Below are 14,796 nucleotides of genomic sequence, written 5' to 3'. Positions count from 1 at the left end.
CTCCGCAAGTCACCGTAGTATAACTGCAAGTTACTGGAGTTTAACTCCAATAGACACTGTAGTATAACTCCAAGAGACACTGTAGTATAATTGCGGGATTTACTGTAATATAACTGTATGATTCACTGTAGTATAACTTCGCGAGTCAATGTATTATAACTGCAAGTTACTGGAGTATAACTCCACCAGACACTGTAGAATAACTCCAAAGTCACTGTAGTATAACTCCACGAGACACTGTCGTACAATTGCATGATTCACTGTCGTATAACTGTATGATTCTCTTTAGTATAACTCGGAGAGTCACTGTAGTATAACTGCAAGGGACACTGTAGTATAATTGCATGATTTACTGTAGTATAACTGTATGATTCACTGTAGTATAACTCCACGAGACAATGTAGTATAATTGCGTGATTTAATGTTGTATAACTGTATGATTCACTGTAGTATAACTTCGCGAGTCACTGTGGTATAACTGCAAGTTAGTGTAGTATAACTCCAGCAGACACTGTAGTATAAATCCAAGAGACACTGTAGTATAACTCCAAGAGACACTGTAGTATAATTGCGTGATTTACTTTAGTATGACTGTATGATTCTCTTTAGTATAACTCCGAGAGTCACTGTAGTATAACTGCAAGGGACACTGTAGTATAATTGCATGATTTACTGTAGTATAACTTTATGATTCACTGTATTATAACTCCACGAGACAATGTAGTATAATTGCGTGATTTACTGTTGTATAACTGTATGATTCACTGTAGTATTACTTCGCGAGTCACTGTAGTATAACTGCAAGTTAGTGTAGTATAACTCCAGCAGACACTGTAGTATAACTCAAAGAGACACTGTAGTATAACTCCAAGAGACACTGTAGTATAATTGCGTGATTTACTTTAGTATGACTGTATGATTCACTGTAGTACAATGCCGCGAGTCACTGTAGTATAACAGCAAGGGACACTGTAGTATAATTGCATGATTTACTGTAGTATAACTGTATGATTCACTGTAGTATAACTGCACGAGACAATGTAGTATAATTGCGTGATTTACTGTTGTATAACTGTATGATTCACTGTAGTATAACTTTGCGAGTCACTGTAGTAGAACTGCAAGTTAGTGTAGTATAACTCCAGCAGACACTGTAGTATAACTCCAAGAGACACTGTAGTATAATTGCGTGATTTACTTTAGTATGACTGTATGATTCACTGTAGTACAATGCCGCGAGTCACTGTAGTATAACTGCAAGTTACTGGAGTATAACTCCACCAGACACTGTAGAACAACTCCAAGAGTCAATGTAGTATATCTCCAAGAGTCACTGTAGTATAACTGCAAGTTACTGGAGTATAACTCCACCAGACACTGTAGAACAACTCCAAGAGTCAAAGTAGTATATCTCCAAGAGTCACTGTAATATAACTGCAAGTTACTGGAGTATAACTCCACGAGACACTGTAGAATAACTCCGCGAGCCACTGTAGTATAACACAAACTTTCTAACAACTACTTCATTTTCATTTATATAACGTAGAAACAACACAGTGTAAAAGATTTCACGTGATATTCCAAACTCTCCCTCTGCCCTTAAAGGAAATCCTACCAGGAATCCACGCTACAATCGCTTTAAGAGCGAATCCAAATTAAACGAATCTCACCACAGCTTGTGTCTGTCCTGCAGCGTTGCGTCCATTAATTAGACGTCTAAAAATATCAAACCCCTCCAAGACTTAATTAACCCGTCAACTTCTATTGGTGGTGCCTGTCTTTGCACGGGAGATGGATGACTTTGAGCGTTTGTGGGGTTACCTGTGTCTCCTTTATTTCACTTTGCTCTGTCTGTTTGTTTGAAATGCCTTTTTACCATCAACCCCTGGTCATTATTTACTCAGTGATGCCTTACTTTCTAGCCATTTTTTCTATTTTAATGACTGAAATGATCAGGACACTTTCGCCGCCCTCTTTATTTCCTCATTATAAACTCATGAGCTGGTGATTCTTCCATCATTACGTGGCAACCTTATCACGGAGGTGAGTCCTCTCCTATGGTTTCCTCCAGTTGAGGTTGCTTGGAATCCTTGACATGTTAAGGAAAGACTCCGAGGGCAGATTCAGGAGAGAATTTCTCTCATTTGATTTGGGAATACTGTCTGTGCAATCATGGTCTTGTGGACTCCCAAAGTGTTGAATCAAATTCCTTAAGAATGATCAAGTGGACTGTCACAATTTTTCAATTTTTCTACATGTGTAACTCAAGCTTCTAAATGTATGATTTCCGATAAGCCATCTTTCTATCGCAGTTGCGCTGTACAACCACTAGAGGTTTTGTCTGTTCGCCGTTACAAAAAAGACCTTCCATTACAAAAAAACATATGTATTCTTGTAGACCCATATTCAATACTGTACATACTAAATTTTAGCCAACATAACATATGAATCACAGAACTTACTTTACTGTGTTTTTCCGTCGAAGGTGCAGTAGAAATCTTTTAATTTTCTCTGTCTTTCTGGTTATACTGAGCTTCGACCCATTTTGACCTACGGTGCTTTAAAATCGTTCATAATGTTGGTAAACTACCGTAATAACCATAGTATATTACAGTACACTGTAGTATACCTCCACGAGTTACTGTAGTATAACTCTGTAAGTCATTGAAGTATAACTCTACGAGACACAGTAGTATAACTCTGTGAGTTATTTTAGTATAACTCCACCAGACACTGTAGAATAACTCCAAGAGATATTGTAGTATATCTCCACGAGACACTGTAGTATAACTCTGTGAGTCATTGTAGTATAACTCCATGAGACACTGTAGTACATTTGCGTGATTCACTGTAGTATAACTGCGTGAATTACTGTAGTATAACTGCAAGTTACTGGAGTATAACTCCACCAGACACTGTAGAATAACTCCAAGAGAAACTGTAATATAACTCCAAGGGAAACTGTAGTATAACTCTGTGGGTTATTGTAGTATAACTCCACGAGACACTGTTGTATCCCTGTGTGGTTCCCTGTAGTATAACTCCATGAGTCACTGTAGTATAACTGCAAGTTACTGGAGTATAACTCCACCAGACACTGTAGAATAACTCCAAGAGAAACTGTAATATAACTCCAAGGGAAACTGTAGTATAACTCTGTGAGTCATTGTAGTATATCTCCACTAGACACTGTAGTATAACCCTGTGAGTCATTATAGATTAACTCCGCGAGTCACTGTGGTATAACTGCAAGTTACTGGAGTATAACTCCACGAGACACTGTAGTATAACTGTGTCGTTCACTGTAGTATAACTCCGCGAGTCATGGTAGTATAACTGCAAGTTACTGGAGTATAACTCCACGAGACACTGTAGTAGAACTCTGCAAGTTCACTGTAGTATAAATCTGCTAGTTACTGGAGTATAACTCCGTGAGTCACTGTAGTATTACTCCACGAGTCACTGTAGTATTACTTCGCGAGACACTGTAGTATTACTCTGCGAGTCACAGTAGTATTACTTTGCGAGACAAAGCAGCATTCTTTCAGCCAGTCACCGTAGTGTTACTTGGCGAGATACTGTAGTATTATTCTGCAAGACACTGAGTTCTTAATCTGCGAGTCACTGTAGTATTTTTCAGCCTGTATGGTTTTTTTCAGCTAGTTTAATCATTTTCATAGAAGGTGTAGTTAAAACCTGAGAATCTCCGTCTATGCATTAATGCCTCATATTGAGCGTGACTAGATTAAACTCTACAAGAAAAGAAAAAAAGATTCTGCAACCTACTCTTGGGTCCCCGAGACACCATTCGAGAATTGCTTTTCAGATTCAACAAAATATTGTATAACAAGTTTTTAATTCACACAAATGCATTGTCAGCTGAGCTGAAGTCAACGAGTGGATCCAAAAAGTCTTTTTTTTTTCAACTTGTTTCAAGGCTGAGCAAATAATTTCAGCGCCATAGAATCACAGAAGTTGTAGCTCTTGTTTGTTGGTTTTTTTTTCTCCGCTGCAGCTCCGGCTCAGTGTTGTCATAAAAAGAGTGCTCGGGGACATGTTGTTGCTGATCCATCCGGCAAATTTAAGTGACGCATCGACGCGGCATTGAGGAAGCCTTCAACTTACTCTCAGGATTTAATGATTCCAGACAATGTCATATTTTATGAGTGAAATCATTGACCGTGTAAACGCACGCTTCCGATCCGCCGGCATAAGCGGGGGACGAGATGGATCGGTGGTATGAAACAAAAGGATAATGGCTCGGGAGTAGACGGGACTTTTTGCTACAGTGTTTGTAGCAGATGACGCTGACTCAGCTGCTGCTGTTGTCAGAGTAATTGAACGCTCGTGTTGGGTTCTTTTGAGGCGAAATGAGCACGAGTTTGAAGAGGAAAGAAAGACGTAGGTATTCTCCGTAATGAGCTCCGTCATTGTCACAGTCGCTACACGAGTGGGTGAAGTTAACACAGCGGGGTTTCGTAAGCTGCACAAATATAGACTGTGTTCGAGGGGTTATTGATTTTCTTTTTAATGTTAAGATACAAAACGTTCCAAACACTTTCTCTGGTACCGTTTTTCTGTCACTATTTTATCTTGATTTATTTGAGTGTTTCTCCTCTTTTTCCTGCTGCCTTAAACTTGGCATTACTTTTTTTTTGTGATGAAGATGGAATGAAAAAAGAAGAGTTATTAATAAACAGACATTCCCTGAAGTCATCATTATCCAATTTTTCTTCTCTTTTTATGTCTTGGATTACCTAAGTTCTCCTCTAGTCCTTAAAGGGCACCTAATGTGTTGATTTAAGTGTCTTTTAAATAGTTCCAATCTTTCTTTTCGCACAAAATCCTCATTATATAAAGATATTTACATCAGAAAATACCCTTAAGCCCCGCCCCGTTTTGGCTGAGAAGAAGTCTCGTCCAAGCAACCACGCCCAGGCCTAAGATTGGTCACAAAAACACGAGTTGCAAAGACTCACGTAAATTTCAAACTCACCCCTTAAACTCCCGTTTTGTATGTTAAAAACGAATAATAAAAATAAGGTTTGTTGCTTAATGTACACATTAGAAAAACACCTAAAGGCAGAAGTAACTCTCACCATGTTTACTTAAATATTTATTTTGTTTCACGATTAACATGTAGGTTCTTAACTGATTTAGGGCTTATCGGGAAGGACATTTCACCAGACTGGCGTCAGAATGTTTATTTCTAAACTATCTATTTATAACTATAATCTCGTTTGGCGAGAGTTCAGACTGGGTGAACTTTATTAAGTCATAACTTCAAAATGGAGAAACTTCGTAATAAATGATGCATTTTGAAGAGGACGACTTCAACATTTACAACATGTAAAAAGGTCATGAGAGTTGGGTTTTCACATAAGGTGCACTTTAAGACTTTTGTCTACACAAGCCATATATAGCCACTGACTGGTTGAAAACAATGAAGTACACATGCCATGACTGTAAGTGGCGCTGTTCAGAAAGTAAAAGGTATGAGCCATGCTTTTTATCCCAAAGAACAATGGCACAAATAAGGCGAGCAATGCAACGGATGGATGGGGCGCATGTTTTTTTGGCTCATTTGTATCACCCATGTATGATTCCAGATTGAAAAAGTGAACCCCCAAAAGTACATTTGCCTTATGCCTCAGAAACTTTGCGCTGCAGCTATTAGTTCAATTTTAAATCTGTCTATCTAGACAATGATGTTGGGTCGCTATTTCCGATAAGCTCGACAGCTATTGCCGGATTTTTCCACCACGTTTGTTAGGTGACAGCTATTAGGAAAGAAGAGACAGTTCAATGACAGTGAAACTGACTAAACGGTTATTATGGGCAAAAGGCCTATTTGACGGAGAGCTTCTCTAGATATGACCTATGATGTCCTTGACAGAGCCTTAAGTAGGGTTAAGATACAATGCCACTTGTAAATGATCTCCCTCCTATCAGGACTTGGGCCGACCAGAGTTTGCATTTTGAATGAAGTACCTTTTCAGGGTTTGGGGAGTTCTTCATGAAGTGCATTAGATCCTTCACTGAAACTCATTCAATTTTTCTATATGAGCATCTCATCTGATTCCAAACCATGTTCTCAGATATTGATGTCATGATTTCAATATCCACAGCGCACATCCCAGTGATAGTCTTGCCTTGACCTTATACATACAGACTTCCATCGCACCCTGGATCAAATAAGAAAGGGGCCCCACGCGGGTTTACGACTCTGGGTCGAAACAACTTTCAGCTCTGGTGAACCATAATCCAGGAGTTCAAAGAAGGCCTTTCGCTAGTACACATTACACACATCTCAAGTGACGGCTGTTTCTGAAAGAGCTCCCGCAGCAAGAAGTATCTCTCGAGGACAGAATATTGATCAAAAGATCTGACAGCACATCGGCTAGTATGGAAGTTCCTATTAATTAGTGGTTGCATGTGACCTCCAAGGTTTTCCTGGCAACATTTTATCGGAGGAAACCTTACGAAAAAAACGGAAAAGAAGCACGGTCCTAGATGTCTTTGCACGACTGCTTATTTGTGCCAAAACCAAAATCATAGCAGATTGTAAGACTTGCTTTTTAGCAGCCTCTTTCGCTGCCAACGGAGACGGAAAATGCTAAGCAGCTGCCGAAGCGCCGCGAAGGCTGTAATGTGTTGTGACTTATCACTAAAATGGTGTTGTGCAGTTCAATGGACGGAACTAACGGTGCCAGAGGTAGGAGTTCGACTCGAGTGTCCATCAAGCGGCGTAAAGCTGAAAGCAACGCGGCGCTATTCATACGGCGCCCATTCAGACACACGACTCCTGCTTTCCAAAAGACTGCTTCGCACTTACCAGGTTCCCCTCAAATACTCCCACTGAGCCTGAAGTGGATTAGCAGGAGAGCTGGCGAGCTGGCGAGAGAGCAAATGAAAGCGGGATTGTTGAACAGGTGCGTTTGACATTTTTTCGTTAAATTGCGAGGATTGGTTTCATCTTCTTCAATGGGCAATATGGGTCGGTGTGAAGTATTTCTGTAGCTGGAATATGAATGGGATTCCGAAGTAAGGACATGTGGATTCATCTATCGTAAATTCCCGATTTCGCACTGAACAAGCATGTTATCAATATAGTTACTGGTTTGATTCCAGTTGGCGTCACGAACTTGTTACCTTTGCTTACTTTCGTAGTGTGAGTTTCCTCCAGTCAGTTTGATTTAATTCCACCGACCAAATACATTCTATTAATTGATGACATAATATTCAAAGGGTATTTTGTCTAAATGTTGCCTGTGATTGTCCTGCCTTCGATGTCCTTCTCTCGGACCCTAGGAAACCAGGATAAGCTCCCCCCACTTTAGGAAATACCATCGAATGATGTATGTTATCACTTCTTACAAACAATTTGCCAATTTAGGCCATTGGACGAAGTAATAGAACGTCTATATAACTTACCAGCGAGGTGCCTTGAAGGCATCCTTATAAGAAGAAACATGGGACCCCCTTCCTATAGTCTCACCGTTTGCAGGAGGGGCCAAATGGTATAAAAGTTCTATTACGATTCGTAGCTACCAAAGAAATAATTTCCACAAATGGTTGTACAAAAAGCAGAACCTTATCACCTTCTAAAAAAATGTCATTTGCAGCAGTTGTATTAGAAGTTTATGTTTTCGATTCTCGCCCACAGGTGCCGCAGGACGACTGGGGGGGCTACCCTGGGGACGGGAAAGATGACGAAATCCCCTGCCGACGTATGCGGAGCAGCAGTTACGTCAAAGCCATGGGGGACGAGGAGAGCGGAGAGTCGGACTCGAGTCCCAAGACGTCGCCTCAGAAGAGGCCGGTGCGACCAGACGCCTTGGTCAAGGCCATCATCAGACCCAGAGACCTGCTGGACTCCCATAGGTACACAAGCGACATCAGTCGGCTCAACTTTTTGCATTTACTTCTTGTCCGTATCCACCGACATTCTTTTGTTTTTCGATACCGTTGTCATTTCTCTCGCTGTGTAAATTGCATTTTTGATGGTCCACACTTCATTTTTGGTCTCAGAAGACACTCTAAGAACTTTTTCTTGGGTCAAATCCTGGGGATGAAGTTGACAGGTTTATCCAAGACATGTGCTATTGTGCCCTAACCTGACGTTTCATTATTATGATTTAAGAGATTTGGTGCTAAGAACCACAAAGAACGCATCTCAAGCATCTTTGGTTTCAACCTCGAATCAATCTATCTGGGCTCCAGTGTGCTCTTCACTTATAATCACTGCCAGAAAATAGATTTTGTGTGGGGGTTTAGCCCTCGACTTGAAGTAGCCAATCTATCATTTCATGCACAGGCAAGTGGCTGGAGACCCTCTCGGAGATACGGCGCTGGATTCGGTCATCCAGTTGAAGTGTTACAATCATGCGGGGAAAGATTTTTTTTTTCTTGCTTGGGAATCATTGAGCACAAACCAGGTGGCGATAGTGTTATCTCCACGATAGTTTGGATTCTAAAAGGTTTGACAAACAGAGCGTGGAATCGATGAAGCCAGAAATATGTGCGAAGATGCGAGTATGAAGCTGGATGATTTAGTACTTGAGGCGAGAGGTCGTCAGCTGATCGTAGGGCACTGATATGTCCATTATTATGGTAGTAAAAAAAAACACAACTACTCACTACTACAATCACATAATGCAATGAAGCACAGTAGATTTTTATTTTTTTTAGGACTTTTATTTAATCAAGACTTCATGGGTGCAGGCCTAGCATCAATTATCTATCAATAGTAATCAATCCTTTAATTGATTTATCGGAAAGAACATACTGGATTTTTGAGACAGTAAAAATAAAATATAAAAATAATATATTAAATAATAATGTGACATTTTGCTTTTTAATAAATTGCCAACTAGTTTCATTATACAGATACGGTTTTAGTTTACGAAAAAATAGAAAAGAAATCCAAATAAAAATGAGTTACTCAGTATTTATAGGAATAAGGAATTCATTATTCCGACCTAACCCTAACTATGTTTTATTTATGTTGCATAGATTTTAATGGTTCTGGAAATACCCCAAAAAATTGTCTAGGAAAATTCCTAAACAACTTTAATGACCTAATTAAACAAAAGTAATTACAAATTAAATGGTTACTCGAGGAAAGAAAAAAAAATCCTGTTTTTTATTGCGTATTCCAATCATTTCATTATTTGTATCACCCCTATATCAAATGTTAGCATTTATAAAGCTTTGATCACAGATCTCTTATTTAAACCTACACAAAAATGTCCCAAAACACGGTAAAAACCACACAAAAATAGAAACATAAACTTAGTGGTGATGCCCATTCATTTTTAGATTTGTAACTCTCTATTCTGCCGCCAAAATATTGATCCATTAAGCTTTGCATGTTTTACTTTGTACGGATTACGGATAACTTTCTGCTCAGGAAATGAGGAATTAATCTGTAGCCTGTGATTGCCAACGGAAGTTGTGGGACTTCATATGGAGAAGTGCTCAGTGTGTTGTTCAGGTCGGTGTGGAAACGGAATGCTTTTGTTTTTCATAACTCGGCAACGGAAGAAAGCTGGTAAGCGGATTACACGATGAGACAAGCTTGAGACAATGTCACAGGGAAAAAAAGGCTACAAGCAGCTCTGTTACAGAGAGACACAAGGCAAATTAATGTGATCGTGGCAGAGAAGTACATTGTCAAGAACTCAAACTTCAGTCAGAAAGATAACGGTAATGTAAGGTCCGAGGTAGCGTCTTTTTAGAGGCTGATTTCTGTCTTTACTTTTATTCAATTTCTATTTTTAAACTGTGTTTTGCACTCCATGTTGTTGTACTTCAGATACCAAATTACTAAATTGCCTGGGACAGATTTTTCATTTCCAGTCCGTCAAAAAAAAGAACAAGCTCTTTACGCTTCTCCTAAAAGCTCCGGTTCTTCTTTGACGTCGGAATGATGTGAAAGCAGTCATTAGCAAGGATTCTATTTTAACAAAGCGAGAAATACCCACACTGTCTTTTTTTGTCCACCTGATTTGTACTTGGTGTTCAGATTTGTGGTGAACTAGAGCGATACCAATGTGGCTTGGCTAAGCCGCTACTGCTAGGTAAACTGGATAATCGGCTAATGCTGATAGACAGATAATGAAGGTAATTGGATAAAGTGCTAATATTGATAACAAGATGATTAAAAAGTGTACAACGCTAACTTTGTCGATTGCCAGATTATTAAAAAGGTAAACAGTGCTAAGAGTGTTAATTGAGCACTTTATATTTAACAATAAGATGAGCCATGCTAAGCTAGCTAGTCAATCAGTTTATGTTGCTATACAGATGATTATAGCTAAGCAGCTACTATTGCTAGCAAGTTGATTGGCCAGTTAGTTCAAAGGTGAGCCATGCTAAGCTAGCTGGTCGATCAGTTTAAGTTGCTAGAAAGATAAGTTAAAAAAGCGAACAGTGCCTAGTTAATTAGCTAAACAGCTATTATAATTTACTGCAGGATTAAAAGGTTAACGATTGTAAACCAGCTGGTCCAAGAGCCCACATTGTTAGCAAGATGAATAAAAACTGAACAATGTTTTTCTAAATAGCCACACAGATACTTTTTGCTAGCCAGGTTATTAAGAAGTAAAAATGCTAAGCTAATGAAGTAAGCAGCCAGGAAATCAAAAAGGGAACATTACTAGCTTAACAGCTACTATTGCAAGCTGGGTGATTAGCCTGATAGTTCAAAGATGAACAGTGCTCAGCTAGCTAGTCAATCTTCTTACCTTGCTAGACAGATGATTAACAATGCGAACCATGACTAGCTAACTAGCTAAGAGGCTATTTAAAATTGTTGGAAGATGAAAAGGTGGAAAATTTAAGATGGCAATAAATAAAAAGTGAACAATGCTATGCTAACTAGCTATGCAGTTACTATTGCTAGCGAGGTTATTAAGAAGTGAAAATGCTAAGCTAATAAACACAGTACATTAAAATGTGAACAATGCCATGTTGGCTAGCTAAGCAGTTACGATTGATAGCCCAATGATTGAGAAGCTAAGCTAACTAGCTAGCACATAATTATATCAATCACGCCACTGACATTGAATTTATTATATTTTTATTGAAATTATCTTATACCGCTATTACACCACCTCTTCAGTCGGGGAAATAGTGTATTATTTATTCCTTCTATGTCTCTGGGACACACATCCCTTCCTTTGAGGCTCGGAATCAATTTGACCCTCTGTTGGACCTGGGTTTGCGGCGTGGTGTGTAGCTGACACAAGCGTGTCATGTCGCAGTCTGACACTGAAGACTCTCACTGTTGTGAAACCCTCACGCCTGACACTGCCGACCCTCGGCTCTTCGGCATGCGGGCTGTTTTTCAATAACCCCACTGAACAAATTCAATAAAACATCTTCAAACTTCACGTCTTTTGCGTTGTAGTTCGCAAGTACTTTCTGATTCAAGGTATAAAATCATGAATGGCATGTTGAATGGTACGTGCAATACTCGTCATGTTCCGAAAATCACTTGAACTGAGTCACGTTCCCTCTTTTATCTGGACTCAATAGCCGTAATTGCGGAATGACCAATGCTGATGTAACAGCAGGAAGAGCTGTTATTTGCAGCCATTATACATCGAGCCCCACTCCATATTGACCGCTATGGATCGAATCAGGAGGCCCACTTGTGTCCACGGACGACAGCTGCAGTGTTATTGAGCCTGTTTTCATCTCACACACAGGGTGGATGCTGTAGGGGGAAGATAGACGATGAAAGGGTTCTGATACAACCTTGTCTCAGGCCTCAAGAGCCAGGGTTTTAACAGAAATATAATTAGGGGAAAAGTCCTTGCAGACCAGGGTTATTGGGTACTGGTTGGAATCCCAGCTTGTTACTGACTTCTAGTACTTATACGATTCTCGTTTGATTGCCCTTCATATGGTACTGCTTTAAACGTTCCTTTGACGGTCTCTAATAGGTCCACAATACACCCCGATAATTGACCCTGTTATCCAAGGTGGATCTTCGAAGGCTGACACCTTCTCAACTAAAACACGGAGACACATCCGTAGCTCAAACCAGTGTCACTTCCTACCCGAGTCTTGTACTTTAACAATTTGTGGAGAAAGATGAATCCAGAGTGTGTAACGGGTCGCTTTATTTGCCGCTTCAAGTCAAAGAAAATACAAGTTTCAAATAACGACTGGACCGGACCCACTTCTCCAGGCGACTTCACAGATTGACAGTCCCGGGCAGAATGGTCCCGAGCTGTAGAAGGCTCGGTATTTTTAAGTCAAATTTCCCGTCCAGGAGGTCGTCTTTTTCCAGCCAAATTGTTCTTTCAAATTCCCTGTGTCACCGATCCCCCACTGAGAGAGTTCCTATTTTGTCTCGTTTTAATTTAATTATTTAAATGTTCTCGGCCGGGGGTCACCTTTCTTCCTGGGGTGTCGCTGGCTTCTCTTCTGTCTTTCGCTCCCACTCCGGGGTCTCTCTAGCTTCGTTCTTTGATAAACAATTTAATGTGTGATTCGCAAACAAACAAATGTTTGAATTTAAGGGTGTCGAGACTCTAATTCTGATCCAAGCTTGTCTTGAACCTGTAATCAGTTGTGAGTGGAATGTTGATTGTGAATGTGTGTAGACAAACGTTTATCCCGCTCTTAGATCCAACGAGTAAATTGTACTTTATATTTTGATTACCTTTTAGCATTAATTTAAGTATGGCGTAAATATATATAACAATTTTAATCCAACAATACAATATCTGTTTTTAAATAGCCTTGTCCATCCAAAGCAACTTGGATAACAGTGGAATCACATGTAGTGCCAAGGATGCTTCTTATTTATTTCTTGATTTTCATCTTGGCTTTTCATTAAGGGGTGCTCACTTTGAATTTAGTATTAAAAGAAATATACTATTGTTAAAAAAAATCCCCTGAAGTAAGCGTAACTACATTAGATAAATACTTAACGTATGCTCATGCCAATTGCTCATTTAATGGCAATTTTACTTTTACTTAGATCTGGCTCTCTTTCGAAAATGACCATCCTGCCTTTTCTAAAAGAGCTCAGACACAGTTCCGCTCTAACGATAAGCTCTTTGAAAACCAACAAACTGATAAACGAGTGGCCTAAATGTGGCTCCTGGGGGCATCGGTGAAATAAAAGCTAAAAAGTATAAAAGTGATTGCAGACTAGCTTGACAGGCGGGCTTTTTCGAGGAGTTAAGTGCCTTTGAGCCAAACATTAATCCCTTGAAGTGTAAGTTCTAGGTCTTGTTGATTCATTGAAAGTAATGATAGTCATCCCTCAGGGGCTCTTTTTGGTAAAAAATGATTGCAATATTTATTATTGAGTCTCTACTAGGCGTGTGGGAAGGCTCCGGGGGTGATGAAGTCAACTGAAATTTAGTACGCTGTTGTCCTGGAGCTAGATACTAAACCCGGTATTGCTCATGGCGCCTCCATCTTGGCAGCCTCAAGTTTAATTTCCCAATCAGAACTTTTTTTCTGATATTGGCAAACACGATTTTCTGGCTCAAATTAAAGGAGAGCTGAAAGTATTTGTCCTCAACTATTTGCTCCTTGTAAATAAAAAAACAACCAAACTTACTTTGTAAACATTTTCATTTATTAAGTATGAAAGTGGTCCCTAACCTCTATTGCAGTCCAATTCAATGGCGGCATGATTTACACTGCCCGGCCATCGACGTCTAGCAAGAAATGTAATAGAACTCACTTTAATGCTTGGTGTGTTTCCATATCGCGCACTTCTGCACTTACACTTAATATTGTGAGTGCACAAGTGCGTCTCAATGAGCAGTGTTTGAAAACGTAGTTCGCAATGAGCACTCAATTGGTTCACTCAAATGGCCAGAAGATTGAGTGTGGATCAATGGACACTTTCCACCCTTAACAGTAGATGACGCTAAACGTTACTTCACTGACGTCGCATCTTCAGAGCAGATACCAGTGTAAATGTCTAGAGTAAACAGAAATTTTACCACAAAACAACCGTACTAACAAAATGTATTACAACTTAATAACCTGTTTCGATTTGCTAAAAGGGCTGTAAAGTGTTGGACGTTAGGGTTCCAACGCCCGGTTGCAATCAGTCTTAAAAAGTAGTGGAAGAAGAAGCTGTCGAGTAATTTCCAGGTAGGTGCGTAGAGTCAGTGTTTGATTTTAACAGTTCTACCCTGTCGAAATTTGAACACTGCAAGAAATGCACTGTCTTACAATGTACTGTAAAGCAGTGCACTTTAGAGACGTGCACGATTCGGGACAAAGCACTGGACTGGGATTTAGGACAATGACACTAGCAGTATTTACTTGTTTGGCGTTTTGAGAAGAGTCCATTACTTCTTTGAGGACTGGTACTGGTTTGTGGCCCAGTAGTTGCGACAGTGCAAAAGTCTAAAAAGAGTAAAGCTATGAACCCAATTGAAAATGATCCGTTAAGGTTGATGCCTTAAACTCGACTCTTCTATTTCTTCTGAAATAATAGTGTTTATGTAGCTCCATCTCAGTGAACCATTTTATCTAATTAATATCGTAATCGTTGTCGGAAAGGTCTGTTTTCAGAACCTGTTGGAATTGTCTAAATCGCACATATCATCAAGGCTTTAGAACTTGAGATACACCTGCAGGTGAATCTGGTCTATTTTTGCGCAGTCCTACATCCAACTATACCGTGAATGCAAAGATGTCGTTCTCTGCTTTCCTATCATTCGGATAAAGTAAAGTTGCAATCACTTTCAATTCGTACACCCTGTCGATGGCTACAACACCAAAAATAAGGCGTAAAATTCGGTTAATTCA

At 39.7% G+C, this 14,796-nt stretch overlaps 1 protein-coding gene across 1 annotated transcript in view; it reads left to right on the top strand.

Annotated features, from left to right (window-relative positions):
- The window catches only part of dlgap2a (discs, large (Drosophila) homolog-associated protein 2a), a 191,494-nt gene that overhangs the window by 140,048 nt on the left and 36,650 nt on the right, over positions 1–14,796 (top strand). Inside the window, exon 6 of the mRNA XM_087780459.1 lies at positions 7,667–7,884. Within this exon, the coding sequence (XP_087636585.1) occupies positions 7,667–7,884 (218 nt within the window). The remainder of the gene's footprint in view (positions 1–7,666; positions 7,885–14,796) is intronic.

The sequence above is a fragment of the Callionymus lyra genome, chromosome 18 (assembly GCF_982586985.1).
Source record: "Callionymus lyra chromosome 18, fCalLyr1.hap1.1, whole genome shotgun sequence".
NCBI classification, from domain to species: domain Eukaryota; kingdom Metazoa; phylum Chordata; class Actinopteri; order Syngnathiformes; family Callionymidae; genus Callionymus; species Callionymus lyra.
The sequence above is the reverse complement of the archived record's forward strand: the minus strand, read 5'-3'. Positions and strand labels throughout refer to the sequence as shown.